A 22,267-nucleotide genomic window follows, 5' to 3' on the forward strand; every position below is an offset into this window, starting at 1 on the left:
TCTCCCATAGTGGGCAGGGAGATACTACTGTGTCCTCTATCCCCTTATATCTGTTTTCCAATTTGCTTTCTGTCTTTGTCTTGGAATGAGATTACTTGTTTTGTTCTGGCCCTGGTCGGATGCCCTGACTGGGAGGGAAACAAATGTATAGTTAGAGTTTTGGGAGGTGATATTTTTTTTCCTTGTAAATCATCTCTCTGTTATTGCACTGTATTATGTTTTGTCAAAATATTATATAAGATTGTAAACATTTGAGCGTGTTCCTCTTAGTGGGGACCTGTGCTTGTCTGATGAGACTTTTAGGTGATCTCAAACTAAGTACTTTGACAGTGTGCTCTTGGAATCTACATCTGTTTCCTATTTGAACCAATTCCCCTTTGTCTTACCTTTTCTTGGGTGCTTTAATTGTAATTCTTGAACCTTTTTACTATCCCATTTTCTTTGTTTTTACTGGCACTGATATGACCTTAATGTGCTGCAAGTGCCGTAAAACACTTAAAAACAAACAAACATTTCCCTCAATATCTTCAATTTTACTGGCACTAAAATTACCTAAAAGTGTGGTACGCAAGTAAAAAATCAGACATTGTCAGGACCAGAATGATTGTCATTAAAGAAAGTTGTTATAGCGGAGCAAACAAAAAATGGGGGATGGAGAGGGTAAAGAATTCACACTCTTGGGACACATCCTGTAAATGTACAGGACTGGTTGCCAGCTGTGTAGACTAATCCCATAATATATGCAGGGTCGCACATTGTGAAAATTATTTTCGTTTTTTAAGTGCTCATGCATGCAGGACTCGTCTCCAATGTTAGTTAAACATTTTACTACTGAATGGTGCAGGGAAGTATCGATATTCAGTTACAAGTTTCGATTTTATAGAGATTTAGAGCAAGTCAGTTGATATTTAGTGACATTCTTAGCTTCTGATCCTAAAAGTGTTGTTTGACTCAGGTGATTTTTTATTTTTTTAAAAATGATTTCAATGCGTTCTTGAACAAATAATTTACACTCAAAAACAGATTTTAGAATTACAATGCCCATTTTATTCAAGTCAATTTCCCAGAATTTTTGCAGAAGACCAAACATACACATTTTCAATAAGTCACATCATTAAAACTATAACAGTTCGAGTGGTGCAGTTTATTTTATATATAATAGTAAATATCAAACTTTTTACACATCAAATTTCATTAAGATACAACAACTTTGTGAATAATTTTGCTTTTAAAAACCCTAAAATGTCAGTCTTCAATGCGTGTTGAGGTATAAAAAAAAAACCAAACAAACCCTGTCTCAAGAGAGTTAAGAATGCAAAGGAACATCTGCATTTGTTTGAAGTCACTGCTTTTTTCTTTTCTGTTCTTGATGGTGGTAGACAAGCTTTATGGAGAAATCTTACATTGTACTGGTAGCAATGTCCTTCTTCGTCTTTGTCAGCTACAGAGTTTTTTATTACTAATGATATAAAGGGGAAAATTTGGGACTTGGGCACCAGAGAGGTTGTCGCTTTAGGTAGTCTGCACTGTATGAAAAGAACAAATTTACACACAATTTAATTATGAAAGTGTATGCTTATCTGTGTGAGTGCTTATTAGATCTTTTGGGTTCAAATTATTTAAAAGATAAAAGCTACATGTAATTTATCGTTAAAAATAAGCAATCTTGTTTTCAGTAAGTGGCCTAAGTTACCTCGGGTGGCCTAAGTAGCCCCAGTTGATGGTACTCATTTGCAGAGTGAAGCGAGTGAATGTTGCAGAGTAGTGAGTGAATGCTGCCCATGCGAGACTCAACCAGAGGCCTAAAAATGTTGCAAGCGCTAAGTTGAACATAAAAACATATGTAGAGGTTTGATGGGTTTCTGGAGTCCTCTTCTCTCCTTTATCTATTCCTCTTTTTCTAGTGTCTTTCTGCATTTTCCTGAAGCTAAAATGAGAAAACTCGCTTTTGCCTATACCCTGGCTGAAATCCTTTTCTTTGAGAGAGGCAGTCAAATATCAGTGTGATCCATGACTGTCACAGACAATTACAATTTTAAATCCATCTGCCGAGCTAAATGACATTTTATTTCAGAAAGATAATACTGGTACAATTACAACGAAGTCTGTGAGACTGGAGGTCAGCCTGCATCGAGGTTTGATGAATCCAAGTTGTAATTTTTGACATTACAGTTCACTCTGCTTAATCGCACACTCCGCTTTAAAGCTACACATTCATGAAAAACTGAATTTTCTATATAATCGCACACGTTCTCCGCTTTTTCGCTACACCTTGATTTTATCTTGATTGGAGAAAAATATCTAAAAATACACAAAACGGTAATGCAAATGTGTTTCTCAATGGACCATTCCCGTGCATTAATATTGTATCACGCATGAAAAAAGCTTTCATGTCAGCACAATTCCACTGTTCCTCTGCCCCCGACTAGGCCAGACGCCATGCTTGTTGGGATAATTGACTCAACACTCACTGTCTGCATTACAAGGTGTGAAACGTGATCTTAATCCACCCAATGCCGTGTGTTTCTTTACATTGTCTGACCAATTGATTGTAATTCTCTGTGCATTGTTTTCCTCTACTTTTGATTGATCTATACAGTCCCTGTCCACATTGATACACTCAAAAGGCAACTGAACTGGCATCAAGTCAAGGCACGTCTTTCTCATCATCATAATGCTGGCTTTCGAGATGGAAAGGTCGACAGGATATTGTATTTTAAAAAGATCATGGCGAAAAACACGGGCTGATGTCGCTTTTGCCAGCCAATGAAGTTTTGAAACAACTTCTTCAGCAGTATGACTCTAATGACATTTACAACGTAGACGAGACAGGGCTTTACTACGTCGATTCCAAGATAAAGGCCTTTTCTTTAAGCAAGATGAGCTCAGTGGTGGAAAAAAGGCAACAGAACGAATCACATGAATAAGAAATTTAAAAAACAAAAAACAACAAACCAAAATAAAAATAAACAAAAAAATATCCTAAAGAGTCTAATTTGAACATGGCAGTCCCAAACCTGTAGAAAATTCAGAGGGGAAGGTCTTACATGAATGGCAAATGAAAGTTGGTGCTTTAATTTAATGCCATTTTTAGCTTCTCCACTTAATCGACCTGGGTGGGGTTCCTGACCTCCCATAGTGGGCAGAGGGGTACATACTGTGTCTTCTATCCCCTTATATCTGTTTTCCAACATGCTTTCTGTCTTTTTCTTGGAATGAGATTACTTGGTTTTGCCCTGGACCTGGTCTGAGTCCCTGCTGGGAGGGAAACAGTCAAATGCATAGTTATTGTTTTGGGAGATGATATTTTTTCCCTTGTAAATCATCTCTCTGTTATGTATTATTATATTTATTTTTAATGTATAATGTAAGCATTTGAGTGTATTCCTCTTTGTTGGATTTTGTGCTTTTGTCCGGATGAGACTTATAGGTGATCTCAAACTAAGCACATTGGTGGTATGCTCTTGGAATCTACATCTAATCCCTATTTGTTCCCAGTTCCCCTTTGTCTTACTTTCTCTTGGGTGCTTTAATTGTAATTCTAGAACTTTTTACTATCCCATTTTCTTCCTTTTTACTGGCGCTGATATAACCTAAATGTGTTGCAAGCACCGTAAAACCCTTAAAAACAAACAGCTTAATCGACACATAACCTGAACTCCCGAGGGTGTGCGATTAAGCGGAGTCAACTGTATTATACAAGGGTTATAATTATAATCTTGTAAGTACATATAGTGATAACAATAAGCCAGCTCGGCAGCTCATTGAAATGGTACAGGGGTGGGGGGTAGGCATGGCTTTGTTGTCCTCTTGAGTGGGTAGTGATTTTGACCTCCCATAGTGGGTAGGGAGGCACTTACTGTCTTTAATAACAGGAAATGAAGTGAGTAGGAAAGTGCCAGAAGACAAGAGAATATAAACTGATCCTCTGCTTCTCAGGTCTAAAGAAATTATCAGCAAGGTCAGTGCCACTATTATTGATATTCAGTCTTGATAATCCATGACACTAGTTATATCTCAGTCGATGCCATTGTTGACATTGTGACAAGAACACCCGATGTGGAGTTAGATGAGGATGATACTGCATCATAGGGATCAATTTTCCGACCGTGCCGCTATAGCAGCGATCAAGAACCTCACTGCTTTGCACATTGTTTTAAGACTGCTTCTCGTCATTGCCAGTGCTTAAGACAGGATAAGTAAAATGATTCATGGCCATAAGAAACAGACCACAATAACTGACTTTTAAGTCAAATAAAATGAGGCATCATAAATGTCAAAATCAGCCCTTTAAAGGGTCACCAAATCATACAAATTGACTTCACTTGTTATCTTCCAATTCTTTTCCCTTTCATTTTTTGGAAAGACTGATACAGTAGAACATGAAAGTAACGTACTCGGAAATAGCGAGAACTCGGAAATAGCGAGTAAAATCTAAATCCCCGTTTTTTTCCCTTATTTGAGTCAATAAAATTAGCATGAAAGTAGCGAGTATGAAAAAGAGGTCAACTCGGAAATAACGAGCATTTCCTGCCCCAGCCTAGGACTGCGAACGAAGTAAAGCAAAACAAGAGACAATGGCAATTTAAATATTTTTAGCCTAGCCTCTTTTCTTTTCTTATTTTTCGTTACGAGTAATATTACATTACATAGTAGCCTAGTCTGTAGTAGTACATAATAGGCGAAACAAATTTGGGTGGGGGTTGGGTTTGTGTGCGTGTGTGTGTATTGGGGGTGGGGATCAATTATTCACCTAATGTGGTGCCACGCGACGCGCGAGGTAAGCACATGTCAACATGCCTCACTTCGCAGCTTCGGTCAGCGAGTAGCATCGTTAACGAACGACACGATCAACGAGAGAGGGGAGTGTGGAACCATTATTTCAATGGGTCAGTGATTGAGTGATGCGCTTGCTTACCTCATCAAACATGCCGAGTGCATACAAACACTCGCGCGCACACGCACACACACTTCTATGTCCTTGTTTTTTTTTCTAGTCATGATTTTACTTGAAAATAAAAACAAAAAAACAAGCATTCTGCCACTTCTGTGAAGAAATTGAAATAGGGGCGACGGCTTTTACTCGAATTACACACTGAGGGGAATAACCAGCAATATTATAACCTTTCCTGGCAACTCGGGAATAGCGAGAACTCGGAAATAGCGAGTAATCAGGAGTGGACCCGTCGAACTCGCTATTTCCGAGTTCTACTGTATATATCGACATGACTCCTATATAGACATTTTATCTCGGTCCAGATGATGTCAATAAATGCCTTGGACTTTATGTATAAATAAAAAACATTCAAAACATTTGGTCATTTTATATAATTGACTTTATTAGAATTATGTACAGTCAATAAATAATTGTGTAAATTTATATTTTCACAGTGAATGTATTATATCATTTAGTACCATATTACTTAAAAGGTAAAAAATAGGTCATCTTTAAATTTTAATCACTGCAAAGGATTTATCATTTGGTTTAAATTATAAGATCTATCTGATGAATCTAATTTAAAATCTTGAACACAAATCTTTAACATTAAAAAGAGCATGTTGTCAATGGTAACCACAACCACATCTCAGACTCAGATGGTAAGATCTCATAATAATGAACTTGAAGTGAAGCCTTTAGTGCATCTTGTTTCATTCAATACCAGATAGTGATCGTATAATATTCCCCTTTCAGTGTACTATAATAAAAAGACAGCCAACACATCGTAGTGATGATTACACACTTAACACTACAAATCATTACCACTGCTCACTTGCCTCCTCGGCACCTCTCTTCTCACCCTACCATCCCCACCTCTAATCACTTTTTTCATTTTAATACATAACAGTAACAGTCTCATGCCATCACTGCCTCACTAGTCTCCCAATGGTACTGGTACACATTAGATAGAATGAAGCATTGCATGCATAAGACACTGGTCAAACATACTTCATACATCCCCTCCCTCTACTCACACACACACACACACACACGCACGTGAACACACAGTAAATAACACAGGTAACGTCAATGGAGAGTGATGGCAGCTTTCGGTTCTGTTCAATAGAGGCATAGGCAAAAGAATTTATTAACGAATGCGAAAGTGAATGTCCAGTTTGTTCGAGATTTCCATGTTCGCTTTCGATAGTGTTCGAGATTTTCATGCTGTAATTAGGTACCACAAAGTGATTTTTCAAATGCAGTATAGCTCTTTTTGCGTTACACAGTCAGATAGAATACAGCAAAACTAGAACTTCAGTCTTTAAATCATCAAAATCGGACAAAAATTTTAAAAGTTATGAATTTTTAAATTTATTTTTGGACTCCAACAATAAGCGACAATTTTCAAACAGCATAAAAGACAATGTTCACAACAAGATTGCAAAAAATATATGGGAATGAACTAATAACTGTAAACATATTCTTATTCTATACAACTTTTTCTATCCATATACATAATTTCAAAGGTATACAGTGAAAGGTAAAAATTTTATACCCATGTCAATTCGAGAGAAATTAGTTCGGACTTAGTCATTTTTTACGAGAAATCAGCATCTCCTATCAAATACTGGAAGTTCGCAATGCTACTGTGCAATGAAATTCACTCGTAAACTGGTGAAACTTCTCGGACTTGTTCAATGTGTACTGAAATTTGATCTTATTTTTTTTTACTGTGATTGTTTAATAAAAAAGTATTGAAATGCAGTGGCGAAGTTGGCGAAAAGCTCCATTTCGCAGAATGTCCACAAAAATACGACAAATATCGAATAATTGACCATAACTTTGAAACCAATGCTCAGAATACCTTGAAACTTGCTATGTCTATGTATTTTCATGCACTGAATTCAAATCTGATGCTTACAAGTACATAAAAACACATATTGGGATAAAATTTTACATTTTGAGGGTAAAAGTAAAATTAACGCGAACACGCCACAGATGAATCACGAGCATCTAATAACACAGCGTAAAAATCTTCTCAGTTCATGGAACGGAATGAAACTTTGCTTGCATATACAATACGATGCTCTGATATCAAATACCAAGCTCAATTACAAATAAAGCTCATATAATGACTTGACTTGACTTAGATGCCTTTCGCGTCTCGACCGAAAGATCGGGTCGCCTTGGCTGTTTCCAGTATTTCCTGTGTGAGGTGTCTCCAATATTGCCGGTCCTCTGCTAGGGTTCTCAGATTTTCAAGGTCCCCTGCCGTTATGAGACTAATGCTTTGTCCAAGTGTTGTGAGGTTTTTGTTTAGGATCACAGGGAGTGTTGTGATCGGTCTTCCTCTGAAAAGGTTCCCGTGTTTTTGGAAGTATCCCGACATGGCTTGGTTAGCTGGTATGTTTTTGTCCCTGTGTAGTATGTGACCGCTAGAGCATCATATCCAGTATCTCCTGTAATAAGAAGCAAAATACCTATGAAAAAATATTCAAGGTGACTTATGGTATGAAATGTTTATAAATAAATTGAAAGAATCCCATCTGTATCGAAGCAAAACAATTCGTTGACAACAAACCGGAAGTCGCCTGTCGATTTCGTTGACTTGACTAGGCATACCCGGTTGAAAGGATAATAAAGTTACTAAGGTGATAAAATAAGAAAGATTGTCATTTTTCAGTTTTAAAACGATACCTTACTCTAATAAAAAAAAGTTGGTTAGGTCAACCAAGGCCTAATAACCTATCGAGAACAGCGTAAAGTAGCGAATCGAGGACAACAAAGTTAGGCTGTTCCATAGCTGTGTTTACTCCCACTGGCAAAAAAGCAAAATGGAACGTAATATTTGATATAATTAATCTTGGTAATTAAACTGCATTTAATTTTATTAACAAAAACACTTACTTAGCACAGACATTGGGTCAGTATCCTTTTTGAGAGTCTTTTTTTCACAGTCCGTTGAGTCGGACCGCAGGTCACGACCAGCCGGTAGATCTGCATCGAGTTCAACGATTGGAATGGCAGCCATAGTTCAGAAGTCAGGAGAACGGTATAATATAGGGTGTCGTTGCGTTCAAATCGCTGTCGCTGTGATTTTGCTTTTAACTTTTAATAAATATGTTTTTGTTGATGAAAAATTTGTCTTTCTGATAGTGTAACACAAGCCAAGGCTTATATTCGGCGTCGGGTGAAAAATTAGAGCTTTCGCTTTCACAACGATATTTCGACGGCTTCGCGGATATAAACCTTAGCTTGTGTTACATGTTTGTAAAGCTTAATTCCCGCTCTTTTCAGTGGTGAAAACCGTAAGTCTCTACGACACACACAGCTAAAGCGCGACCCGTTTGTTTACAACCACTGCAATCCGGTGCGTGGTTCACCCGCCGATATCGTAACGAAAAAGTTAGAAAATTAAGCTGTTCGTTCTAGTAATTGCCGAAAAACAATACAGCGTAACAAAACAACATTTACAAATTATTAAAGAGTGAACTTTGAAGTTTATACAGATATAAATTTTCTTTTTCTTTTATTAATATCTTTATAACAACGATTTGTTGAAAAAGCCCAACTTACTACACTTCGACGGGCTTACGATAGATTTTCAACCGATTCATTGCGTGACTTTGCGGTACCTACTGTAATGTAGTGGAGTCTCCTGTTAAGACAGATGGTTGCTTTATACAGGCTTGTTGAGGATTAATTTTTTTTAAATTGTCCTATGTATTAATATCTCAATTAGATACTATTTTAATTATAAAAATTAAAATGTCCTTTAAATGTTATCTGCAACATTTAAGTAAATAGAACACAGTAATTTTTAACATAATGAATACAATTCTTTTATTATGATGCTGAACAATCACATATCAAGTCACACTGTTTTCTGGAGTCTCTCTAAATCTGTAGTACAGTACCATTGGAGTTTCCTAAACAAGATCAAAAGATAAAGAAAAAGAGAAGTCATCACCATTGATGCATAACTGCTAGTATAACAATATATTAACCTTTAATAAATGATGAATCATGATTCCTAATCCAGTTTTAATGTTAGGTCATCAGGGGCGGTAACATTACCATATCATAATTGAAGGCTTAAATCAAAATTAGGTTGTCACCCATAATTTTGGACAGGAATAACAATAACAGATCCTGCTATAACATGGAAAAACCTGCTGGTCTCATTAGCTGTGTTATATCATAATATGTTTATGATTTTTTATATCAGAATCAAATGTCACCTTGAGGGAATATATTTACAATATCACTAAAAACATATGAAGGCCCATTTTTTTTTTTAAATAAGGGAAAACAGTTATGAATTATTCTTTAAATAAGATAGGTGAACAGAAAAACAATATAGATCTAAGTCTGCAAAAATGCCCAGTGCGTTAGAAATAATAATAACATAATAGGCTACAGTGACAAATATTGGCATGGAACAATTACTAAAAAGAAATAAGAAGAGTTAAGTCACTTCACAACACTATTCAAGTCATTAAACAATGTCTTTCCAATACACATATATAAACCATCAAAATCCACCTGAACTAAAGACTCGAGAGTGATGAGATAAAGTCCTATTCACAAGATACGTCCATCTTCACTCCTTTTTCTAAATCTGTAGTACAATTCTGGAATCAACTCTCTCTCTCTCTCTCTGCTGTAGAGGTCGCGATCTTAGTCAATTTCACATAATAAAAAATCAATGCTTTACTCTTTTTAATATAAACTGTTAGGAGGTTTTCTACATTATCCAAACAAAAAGATGAATAATTACTGAACTGAGAGCACTTTAACAATTTATTCTTGATTTTCAGTTGTATTTGTAACCCATTACCTTATAACCATAGTATGTTGAGGTGAATCGTATACCAAAGAAGGAACTTTAAAGTTAAAATATCTAAAAAAGGAAAAAGTCAGTTTAATAAAAACTTAACCACAGGCCTGTAAATGGTTGGTGAAAAAATTGTCGGAACTTTTTGAACACGTGAAAATAGACACAACAGGACAAAAATATGGACACAACACAGACATGACACATCAAATCATGTCACTTTCCCCTACTTATTTATAACGAGGTCCTTATTTTATGGTACCAAAAAAAAAAAAATCCCAATTATTTGAGGGCCCAGGTCTGAGTTAGTTGTAAAATGAAAGAGAACAATTCCTACCCTTTTGAAGGACGTGTATCTTCGCTCCTGTTTGTGTTAACTGTTTACGCTGATTCTTTAGTTTATTTGGATTAATTCTTAAAGAAGAAGAAGAAGAAGAAGAGGAGGAGGAGGTGGTGCGAGAGCTTTTGAAGAAGAATATATATTTCGAAGAAAAATAATTATTTCGCATTATTTTTTTTTTCCATCTCACATCGGGACGGAACCAATAAAATATAGAGAAAACGATATGAGAATGCTCGAATGCCATTTTTCCTCTGTACTTTATCCAGGCTTGGAACCAGCATGAGCACAGCTGTATTATTATTAGACATAAAGACTGAGTAAAGAATCACATTGATCAAAAACAAACCCTAGAATTTTTATATTAAGTGCGAATTTCAATTTCTGATTATGCTGAATATATTGATGTCGCTTATCAGGGTTTTTACTAAACTGTATGAAGCTGTAAAAAGAGTCCACCACAAGTTATATTTTTGGATAGATCAATTAAATGGGATGTGAAAATATTCAAATTTGTCATTGATGAATAATTGTATAAAAATAAGCTTACCTTCCCAAACCAATTCATTAAGAAGATCTGCTTCATTGAAACCTCATCTGGTAATACTTCTCTGTCACATAGGACCTCGACCTGTGTGAAGATGATTAATGATGCGCATAAATGAGTAAAAATTAAAATGCTCTTGTATATTGACAGAAAATTACATGTTGCCGCCATTAGGCCTATGGCCCTAGAGTTTTTATAGAATTAAGTGGACAATAGCAATTTCTTGCTACCTTTGGATAGGATGCCAGTATATCACAAAGTACTTTATGCTGGGTTTAACAGACTAGCTATCTGAGTAGACAGTGGGAGGGGGGCCAAATAAAAGCTATTGACTGCACCTACGATTGATCTCAGTGGTCCCTTTGCAAGAGAAGCAAATGCTCTCCCAATTGAACTATTCCAACCTCCGTGTCGTTACTTCAAGTAATATTATAAAAGAATTTTAAGGAATAAAATCTCATTCCCATCATCATTTGTTATTCTTTAATTTCAATGATGTGTCAATTCTGTGAGTGGAAGATAATTCCGATATATTTTAAAGCTTCTCCATTACGTACTATGATTTCAAATTATACATAATAAACTATCTCTGACAACTACGATTTCAAATTATTACAGACAAATCTAACTGCATAAATCAATTAACGAATATGCAACTCATAATGGATGCATAAGTAAGCAGTGGATTAAGAATGCATTGTCAACCCATTCGTTTCATTGAACAAACAAACCATTTGGTGATGACAGTCTTGAACAAACAAAGCCATCATATTGCGAACCTAGCATTGTGGCCATTGACCCATGACCACAAATGTGACGATGGTAGTCAATGACAATGACAAGGGATACAGGTAAATTTTATCGTTCACATCTCATAAATTTTAAAAGCATTAAAAAAATTTTTAAAGGTAAAAAAATTATGGCTAAAACATTTTATGTAAGTTTATAAAGCAATGAAGCGATTCTTTTTTTAATTTTTATTATCAGGACCTAACGAGACCTGACAAAGATGAAGTAAAGGGGAGAGAGTGTGTGTGTGTGTGAGAGAGAGAGAGAGAGATGGGAAGGACTTTCTATTATTGGAAATTCAGATTATACACATCATGATGATAATAATAATAATGATAATAAATAAAAGGATGCTTTGTAATATATATAAAAACATAGCCACTATGTGTAGTCTCAATAGGTTGTTCCAATGGAGACTACAAGCTGAATTAATTAGAATGGAGATGTTCAAATTGGAGAGATGTGACAGTATATATCTTTGTACTAATTTTCAAAATCCTTTTTCTCACTATTAATTTTACGTTTGCAAGGTCATCTTTGGCCTGGGCAATGAGAGAAAGTAAATTAAGAAAAAAAAAAGAAAAGACATAATATACTCAGCTAAACTACCTGTACTTCCGATGCCACACCCAATTTTTTATAAACCATTGCCTTCAGATGGGAGACCAAAACACGAATAGAGCAACGGAGGAATTTCTTGTCCAAGGGTTGTAGTGATACAACTTTCCCTCTGTGTATAATGCGTTGCGATCTTCAGGAATAATGAAATGGAAAAACATAAATTTTTATTCCTGCCTTTTCAAAATATTTGGGACATGTCAAGAGCGATATTGTTTTCACTACATTCATTTCTACTTGGTCAATATTTTAAATGACATTCATTCACCAATAATAGCTATATAAGATTCAGTTATTCAATAATATTGTGACTTGACTTTGACTTAACCCAAGTCGGAGCATAGGCCATCAATGATGCTTTGCCATTTGACACTTCCTTGGGCTGTCTTCTCCACCTGCTTCATGTGTAACCACCTCTCTTTGCTTCCACCACCATGGGTAGCAGAGAGTCTTGTGTGATTGCACTTAATATAACAATATCATGTCGGCCATTTTGTAACTCCCTGGCATACAAGAAGGAATGACCTGAAGATAATTGACCCTATTTTGGAATGAGAAGGTCTTCAATCCTGGTGAGAATTGATCATACTCTTGGTCAAAGATAAAGGGACACAAGGCAGTTACAGAGAATGGGATCACGAATATGCATACTAAGATCCCAAGTGCCCTAAAAGATGTAGAACATCAGGGTGCTGCTCAATCCTGTCACAAAACGGCAGTATGGTATTGAAAGTAGCCATAGTTTTTAGAATGATTTTCTATATTGAATCACAAATGAAAGCTGGAAGTTAAGCCATCAGATTCTGAAAATGCGTACACGTGTGACAAAGTGATTAAGTCGGACTTGTCAATTAAATGTCAATTCTATTTAGAGTACCAGTAACAAATTCTGTTTGTTTCACCATTTACTTCAATATGCATGCAGATACTGGTAATATTGTAAACTGCATGGTAGAAAGAAGTAACTTCAGTGCTGATGGTGACAAAAAGGGAAAAAGGAGGAAAATTATGAATGGTTTTATTTACACCACATGTTTACTTCACTAACCCCCCACTTTTACTTTTAGAGCTATTGAGATGATAAACTACTCTAGTTATCTTCTGGATAGTGGGGAAGCTGCACCAGTTTGTTCCACCACATATCAAATCTCTCAAAGCCAGAAAATTTGATTGAGGAAAGTGTCATTTTTTAAAGGAGGAAATTCCTCCTCTGACACAAAAATCGCGGATTTCCGCGAATCCGAGGAAAACCATCAGCACTGTAACTTATTAAACAGTACAACACATATATTCTAACTATGCTTATCGACAGAATGCCCACATTGTCATTGCACCAAAGTCATGGACTTTCTTTTTTTTTGTCTGTATGATATAAGTAAATAAGGAGGGGGGTCGTGTTTAAAAATATGACAAATTTTCATTTTCATTGTCCTTTGTAAATCGGGTTATCAATCCTCCACTGAGTGTGTTTGCAAATGAAACAGGACAAAACAAAATTTCCAAATTTGAAAAAAATTAGACTATATTTAAAAAAATAAATTTAACATCATTCAACCAATCTTTTGACTGCAATGATAAAATCCTCAGATTATCCGAAGTAAAATAACAGTTTGAAATAGGTCTTAATATTAGAATGTTTTCTTTAATTTCCAAATAATCATCCACTACATCTGCTGCTTGTACCAGTATTCATATCATTTCACGAACTTCCAAAGCCTAAATCACTCCACCAAAATTCTTTCAACTGAAAGCTTTGGAATTGATGAATGTTGACATACCTGTATCTTTCCAAACATAAACAGATCTGTTCATCATTTCTGTACAAATGGCCCTCTGGATTATTTATGATACTAGATAGTTTGGGAGCTGAAAGATCTTCTGTGAAGCAAGTTTATGAATAAAAAATTGACATTACAACATATCTAAAATTGATTTATCAATAATTCCATTTTATATCAATTTTTAAGATATTCGAAGGACTTTTCCACCCTTTTCATACAGCTCTAGAACAGTGAGATATAAAAAAAAAACACCAAAAAAACCCCAAAAAACAAACTCCAACCCATCAAATATGTGTCCTGACATTAACATGCATAAGACATACTTTTTCAAATAAACTTTTGAATTGACGGTCGGAGGGACAGTGTCTCGTCTTGTAACAGAATTAATAATAATAATAATCTTTATTGTCCAAATTAAAGGCAATTCATGTGAGGTAAACAATGCTCAGTTTGGTTCATGGTATGAACATCAACACATTTACAAATACAGACACAGCCATACACGAACATACACGCTTGCACATTGTTTCTACACATGTATACAAAAGAAATGCAAATGTTGAGCATGGTTAGTAACTGAATGGGTGATCATAAACTCTGACCCAAGCTTTGAGTCCTTAGATAAGATATTTCACTCAATTAAGGTGTATCTGGCTGGATGCAGTGACGAATTTTGTAAGAGTGATAGTACAAAATGGATGCTCAACTAGTGACTTGCACTGTATTAAATGGAAATCCTGTTCCATATGATATGTTGCTGGTAGAGCACTCACCTCATAAACAAAAACCGTCAAGATTTTTTTTTTTCTGAGCCTCCTGTCTAACCTTAAGTGATTAAGGTAGCTGGGTTTGTTAGATACAGCAAAAAGTACTTTGTGATAAAGTGCTATTTTATTCAAAGAGTAGCAAGCAATGGATACTACTCATGTAATGCTACAGAATTAGGGATAAACTCCAGCTCTGAGGGACTGCTGTAACCTGCTCAGGCGGCAATTGATGAAGCAATGTGATACACATAAAGAAAGCCTGAAGAATTCATGAAAATGTGCTATGTAAAAGTTCATATCAATATAAAAATTCCATCAGACTAATGTATGATGTCAACAATGATTTTTGCAAAAGCTCAGTTTATATAAAATCAAAAAGCATTTTCTTGCGTATGCAAGGTTCTCCAGTCCAAGGGCAATCTCACTTTGACAAGTGTCAACATATAACTTAAAAACATGAGTATTTACATACTGTAGTGTCCATTAAAAGAGGCTGCTATGTGGTCTGGTGGTATGACACTTGCCTTATGGTTCAACCAGTCCAAGAAAAAGGCGCTTTACTCACATTTTCTCACTGCACTGTAAAACGAGTATCTGGCCACTAACAGCGCTATGTTGCCCCCCAATAAATTGTAAAAATGTTTTACAGGCACCAAGTTTCGTCTTACATGTTAAGTGTTGCTGTTTTTGGCTGGGGACCCTTTGTAAAGCACTTTGAGAACAATAAGTAGATATTGTGCTATATGAAAGCTATAGTATTTTTAAAGGTAATAATACCCTACTTGGGATGCTCACCCTTTCTAGCCCCTGCCTTTTTCTGACTTGCTACACCCCTTGATTTATTAAATTCTTCACGACGGAGTTCTTCATCTGCAAAGCAAAATTTTTAACTAATTGATAAAATCTTGCATCATTAAAGGAAAGATTTTTAACAATAATAAATAAATAAAAATAAAACTCCCTTTATTCATCTCACAGGGGAAATTTGTATTTGTCTCTAGGTTCTATTCCAATGGAAGACTGGAATAACCCAGGCATCAGCTGCAGTGCAGCTCCGCAAATTGAGCTAGGATGAGGTGACTTGCTCAAGGCCACACAGTGCAGTGGTGGGTGATCGAACTCAATACCTGTTGAGTATGAAGCAAAGACTGTACCGCTGAGCCACACTGCCCCATGTTTCATTCATTAGAAAAAGAGAGCAAATGCCTGAAGATGTTGATCTAATTAAAGATATTTGGAAATAATTTCTTATTTGATCTACTTAAGTCATCTCTTTTTTCCCCCCACATTTCTAATGATAAATTCGCTAAGAGTAGGTACTGGAATGCACACTGAAGAATTCAAGAGCAGAAATAAAACGAAACTATCAATAAATTACAATTTCAACCTATTTTGGTCCATCCATCGTATTCTATAATTGAATTAAATGAATTTGAATCTGAAACAGTCTTCACCCTTAAAATATAAGACCAAATTTTTCTCAATGCATAAATTCTCATAATATAACTGGACATCGAACCATAACTGCCTTGACAGCAGTTACAGAGATATAATTTGGTCTTTATTAATGAATCGCTGTTTCCACTGTGTGACCTTTTTCTGAAAGTGTAAATTATCAATATAAACATATATCTCTGACTCTGAAGTTAACAAGGTAATGACAAGAAAAGTGAAAACCTGCTTTAAAAAAAACAAAAAGCAAACTTACTTTCAAATAATTTAGGAATCAACTTATAAACAACATCTTGTAAAGTACGATCAGGCCTAAGTAGAAACAAGGGGTGTGTTTCATGGACTTTAAGCTGACACTGAGGACAATGCTTGCAGCTCATCAAATATTTGACAATACAGCTTTTACAGACTGAAACAGATTATGAAACATAACAGAAAAATGTAATAAAAATCAATGATAGATTTGAAATTTAGTTCAAAATTAAATAAAAATGATAAACGATGATATGATCTTTTCAGATTTGCACTTTATCAATGGTTTGAAAAATGTATGAATCTGAGATTTATTAAGGCCTTAACAACCATCTCTGATGTCTAACAGTCACATCCAATTTCATGTTGTTTTATTTTGTTTTTGATGATTACGCTGGTAATTACATTCAACTTTGTTCTGGGGCTTACATTAAACACTGTTCTATTTCATTTTCCTAATAGACAATTCAAAAAGCAACAACTGTAATGCTTCGTTATACACTTGGGTACCCACCCACCCCCCCCCCCCCCCCCCCCACCTCCCTCTCTCTCTCTCTCTCTCTCTGAAATCCTCTACCTCTCTAAAAATACAAGTGATTGGAAAACAATTACTCCTGAGAAAATTTATGAAACATTGCTTTATTCCATTTATAATGAATCAAAGTGCATATATCTAACCATGAAATAAAAATCCATGATCATCTGGATACATACATGTATGTAGGCATTCTGTGATTGTTGTCGCATCAATAAAATATCCTGAACACAAAGAGCAAACAACATGGGGGTTGATGTCCACCAATTTGATTTTCAGTGACTGTAGAAAATGTGTAAAAAGAAGTCAATGTGAACTTTTCTAGAGGTCGATCAGGACGAAATCACAACTCTAACTCTAAGAGTGAAATATGGAATTATCTCTATGTCATTGTCGCCATGGTTGAAAAATATAAAAAAATTTAAGAAACACTCTTACCATTAGAGAACATTTGCAAATATTGTGATAATCTTATTTTATTTGAAATCACAGCGTCATGGCAAAAAAGTTCAATCTATCATAAAATCTACCACTTCTTAGCTATCTTTTCCTTTTGACATAAAATTCAAACAAGCATCATAATCTACTATGTTTTGACTATGAGAATCTCTTGACATGAAAGTTGAGCAACCATTTTAATCTATCATGTTTCGCTACATCCCTTAGATACATAAGTTGAGCACTATAATTTCCTGTCTTATTCTCATTCATTTACTGTAAATAATATGTACACAAATCAAATAAGAATGACAAAAAAAGTGTCTTGGCATACCTCATCCATGGTGCTGCTAACAGATAATGTGTCTTGGATTTCTATAAATGAGAGAGGATGACAGATTCAAAAGTCATTGGTCTGCATCAAGTTGACTTTCATGTCTATGGGAAGAACAATAAATGAATAAATACTATTTAACAGATCAAATTTGCTACAATTGGTCAATATGTCATATGGAAAATAGAAAATGAAATTTTAATCTCATGGCATATAGGCATATGTTCCAATAAGTTTCACAAATTCCACTGTATTGTAATTTGATGGCCTTTAAATATGACCGACCGATAGTTATGTCTGTTAATTTTGCTGCGTGATCTTGTAGACTGGTAAATTATTTATCTTATCAAGAAAAAAGGCTGGGAACTGAAGAATTAAGGTTTCTGACTGAGATGTGACTGTGACGTCAATAGTAATAGTTAGACAGGGCATTGGTAAATGAGCGAGGTCCCTGCCACCATCTTGCTTTGTTTACACAGAGACTGAGTTGCCACCTTGGCTGTTCTTAATAAATAATAATAAATAGCTGTTCTGGAATTTAAAAAATGAAGTGGTGGTGGTGATGATGATGGTGGTGGGAATGGAAGAGAAACTTGCTGTACCGGAGAGTAGGTTGTCACCTTATTTGATCTCTCCAAAAAGAGGAGAATGAGTGGGTGGAATATGAGGGTAGAGAGAGAGAGAGAGAGAGAGAGAGAGAGAGAGAGAGAGAGAGAGAGAGAGAGAGAGAGAGAGAGAGAGGGAGGGAGGGAGGGAGGGAGGGAGGGAGGAGAGAGAGAGAGAGAGAGAGAGAGAGAGAGAGAGAGAGAGAGAGAGAGGAGAGAGACAGAGAGAGAGAGAGAGAGAGAGAGAGAGAAAGAGAGAGAGAGAGGGAGAGAGAGAGAGAGAGAGAGAGAGAGAGAGAGAGAGAGAGAGAGAGAGAGAGAGAGACAAAGTGTCAGATTATGACACTCGGAATCGCTTCAACGCTTCTATGCTAATTTTTGAACAATTACCTAAATTCAAGAGGTAAGTGATTGCTTCTTTTCTTCTTTTTTTTGGACAATCTTCTTCCTCCTCAGTGGTATCAGGTTAAAGGTAAAATTATTCTTATTATTATCATCATCATCATCATTTTTAGATCACTGAAATGGCACGTTTGAAAATGATAAATGGAAAGAATTCAGGAAACAGAGAAAAAGTTGGTTAATTTGTAGCCTTGGAACACTTTAAATCTTCTGACCATGGTCTCTGTGTAAACAAAGCAACTGGGTGGGGTTCCTTGCCTCCCATAGTGGGCATAGGGGCACTTACTGTGTCTTCTATCCCCTATATCTGTTTTCCAACATGCTCTCTGTCTTTGTCTTGGAATGAGATTACTTGATTTTGTCCAGGCCATGGCCGGATACTCTAGCCTAGGAGGGAAACGGTAAAATGTAGAGTTTTGTAAATCATCTCTCTGTTATTATGCACTGATTGTTTTGTTTACATATCATTTTTTATTTGTAAACATTTGAGTGTATCCCTCTTAGTCTTAGTTGGGACTTGTTTGCGTCTGGATGAGACTTTTAGGTGATCTCAAACTAAGTACTTTGACAGTGTGCTCTTGGAATCTACATCTGTTTCCTATCTATTTGAACGAATTCCCCTTTGTCGTACCTTTGCTTGGGTGCTTTATTTAATAGAAGTGGCAATTCGGACCCGAGTCTGAATTGCTTCCCGTGGCAATTCGGACTCCTGCCACAATGCGCCTGCGCAATCACAGGAATTGTCGGAAGTGGAAGCTGGGTCGAAAGTGAAGCGTGGTAGGGTGGGGGGGGAAGGTGCTAGTTGTCAGTCGGTAGGAGGGCGAGTGAGCGAGCAAGACACGTTTTAGAACTCCCTAGGATGACTAACCTTCAAAAGCGGTGGTCTATTATTCCCCTTTGTCTTACTTTTTCTTGGGTCCTTTTTAATTGTAATTCTAGAACTTTTTACTTTTACTATCCAATTTCTCCCTTTTTACTGGCGCTGATATGACCTAAATGTGTTGCAAGCGACTTTAAAAAAAAAACAATCTAAATATTCGTGGTCTTTGGGAGATTACAATAATTGTAGTCGCGATTGTTAACGTTAACAATCAATTTGCCCTCGCATAGATAAGAGTGTCTTTGTGTTGGAAGATTTATTTGATTTGCCATGTGCATGTTACAAAAGATACATGCATGACATATCTACATTATATAATATCTTGCCATTTGCGGCCACGAAAAAGTGGGGGGAAAGGAAAATAATATGACTTTGGGCATTGAGCGTTTTATTTAAAAGGCAGTATGGGTCGGGCTTTGACAAAAGGCATTATCTTAATTCTTTTTAAATTAAAAAATGCTGTTTTATTTCTAAATATAAAAATAGAGGCGATTCTTGGCAGCAAGCCATGCAATAGAGCCCCGCCACTGGGGTAGGGGCAGAGTACCGTCAAATAGTAATATTATTAGATAACACTGGACTAGGTGCCTGATAATAAAATGAGCACTGATTGAATACGGAGAGAAAATTAATGATCAACTGGTAATGGGATTGGGGGGTAACCAGCGACTTCTCATAAGTAGACGATGGGGGTAACCATTAACATCTCCACAACCCACAAACGACCGAGGCGCTGGACGCAGGGGTAACATGGTGATTCGAGTTCAAAGAGAAAAAGCCGCCGGCTCTTGGGTTGTGGAAATGGTTGTTATTGTTGTTGTTGTTGTTGTTTTGTGTGTGTGTGTGTGTGCGTGTGTTTACGAAGACCGAATTGTCACGGGAAGCATTTCAGACTCGGGGTCCGAATTGCCATGGGAGGCAATTCAGAATCGGGGTCCGAATTGCCACGGGAAGCAATTCAGACTCGGGTCCGAATTGCCACGGGAAGCAATTCAGACTCGGGTCCGAATAGCCTTTTCCTTATTTAATTGTAATTCTGGGAGGCCTTCCCAAAGCTCCTACATCCCCAGTATTCTTGTTCTAGTAGGGGGTTTGAGTTTGGAAGGGGGGAACCTTTTTTATAATGTTCTAGTAGGGGGTTTGGGAGGGGGGGGGGGGACTAAAAAAAAAGTTCCTTCTACTAGAATTAGAATATTAAAAAAAAACAAGAATACTGGGGGTGTAGGAGCTTTCGGAAGGCCTCCCGCAATTCTAGAACTTTTTACTATCCCATTTTCTTCCTTTTTACTTGCGTTGATATGACATTAATGTGTCGCAAGCGTCGTAAAACTCTTAAAAACAAGGACATAAAGCAAGATGGTGGCAGGGACCTCACTCCTTTACCAATTCCGGTTGGTCCCAAGCCCAATCACTTTCACTTGCTTATAATAATAAGCCTTATTAATAAAGATATCAAACAAAGAGTTTCAAATATAAAACGCTAGGGCTTAAACAGTTAACATTATTTGACTGATATCCAGCAGGCTTACAGTTACAGATCATATCTTTTTTTTTCTTCATGACATCAGATATTGAATAATGTGTAGTTTGGACATCGGCGACTGATGGTAGTAGTAGTGTGTTATGTGTAATGTGTACCTCGTAGTAAGTAGTGGTGTGTCAAGTGTATTTTTAATTCAGAAAAGTGAGTGGAGCAGGCACTTATGTTGGTAACAACAAGATATGAAGTGAATAGAAAAGTGCCAGAAGACAATAGAGAATAAATTTTTTTTTTTTTTTTTTTTTTTTTTTTTTTTTTTTTTTTTTGGCGGCGGTGGTGGGGTTTGAACCTGCGACCTTATTGGTACGACAACTCCGCCTGGCAGGTGAGAGCGTGGCTCTACCGTGTGAGCTATCCACGAACACAAAATATTCGTTTCAAACTCAAAGTCATTACTAGATCCCTCTCTCACCCACTTCTTGAGACCGCCGATTCGTTCGTACACCACCATCGCGAATAATTTTGACCAGCAGTTAAGCTTAATAGCCAATATTCTCAACACAAACATATAACATAGAAACGATTGAGCCGGTGTATGGGGTGAATTTTTAATTCAGAAAAGTGAGTGGAGCAGGCACTTATGTTGGTAACAACAAGATATGAAGTGAATAGAAAAGTGCCAGAAGACAATAGAGAATAAAAAAAAAAAAAAAAAAATTTATTCTCTATTGTCTTCTGGCACTTTTCTATTCACTTCATATCTTGTTGTTACCAACATAAGTGCCTGCTCCACTCACTTTTCTGAATTAAAAATTCACCCCATACACCGGAGCATACTCAATGTCTCAATCGTTTCTATGTTATATGTTTGTGATGAGAATATTGGCTATTAAGCTTAACTGCTGGTCAAAATTACTTCGCGATGGTGGAGAACGAATCGGCGATCTCAAGAAGTGGGTGAGAGAGGGATCTAGTAATGACTTTGAGTTTGAAACGAATATTTTGTGTTCGTGGATAGCTCACACGGTAGAGCCACGCTCTCACCTGCCAGGCGGAGTTGTCGTACCAATAAGGTCGCAGGTTCAAACCCCACCACCGCCGCCAAAAAAAAAAAAAAAAAAAAAAAAAATTTATTCTCTATTGTCTTCTGGCACTTTTCTATTCACTTCATATCTTTGTGTCAAGTGTAATGACTGGGCAATCTTTATGCCAGAAGTTTTTAAGATGAAAAAGAAACTGAAATATTTGATTGAATGATGTGCTTTACAATC

The 22,267-nt window shown here is 36.4% G+C and overlaps 1 protein-coding gene across 9 annotated transcripts; it reads right to left on the bottom strand.

Moving 5' to 3' along the window:
- Positions 1–5,318: 5,318 nt before the first annotated feature.
- On the bottom strand, positions 5,319–22,184 carry LOC144966022 (polycomb group RING finger protein 1-like). 9 transcript variants are annotated; one of them, XM_078902001.1, is made up of 11 exons: positions 22,163–22,184; positions 21,046–21,216; positions 17,630–17,733; positions 17,037–17,139; positions 16,327–16,479; positions 15,414–15,488; positions 13,849–13,948; positions 12,062–12,203; positions 10,667–10,747; positions 7,847–8,868; positions 5,319–7,398 (listed from the first exon to the last, which is right to left on the bottom strand). In XM_078902001.1, exons 3-10 carry the CDS (start codon positions 17,636–17,638, stop codon positions 8,809–8,811), a joined length of 723 nt encoding a protein of 240 aa, XP_078758127.1. In that variant the 5' UTR covers positions 17,639–17,733; positions 21,046–21,216; positions 22,163–22,184; the 3' UTR covers positions 5,319–7,398; positions 7,847–8,808. The 9 variants fall into 9 exon arrangements, with proteins under 9 accessions (XP_078758127.1, XP_078758130.1, XP_078758129.1 ...); XM_078902004.1 differs by having other exon boundaries at positions 21,155–21,216; positions 22,163–22,179; XM_078902003.1 differs by lacking the exon at positions 22,163–22,184 and having other exon boundaries at positions 21,155–21,319.
- Between the last annotated feature and the right edge of the window lie 83 nt (positions 22,185–22,267).

The sequence above is a fragment of the Berghia stephanieae genome, chromosome 2, assembly GCF_034508935.2.
Source record: "Berghia stephanieae isolate SIO BIC M18660-M18661 chromosome 2, UCSD_Bste_1.3, whole genome shotgun sequence".
In the NCBI taxonomy this organism is placed as follows: domain Eukaryota; kingdom Metazoa; phylum Mollusca; class Gastropoda; order Nudibranchia; family Aeolidiidae; genus Berghia; species Berghia stephanieae.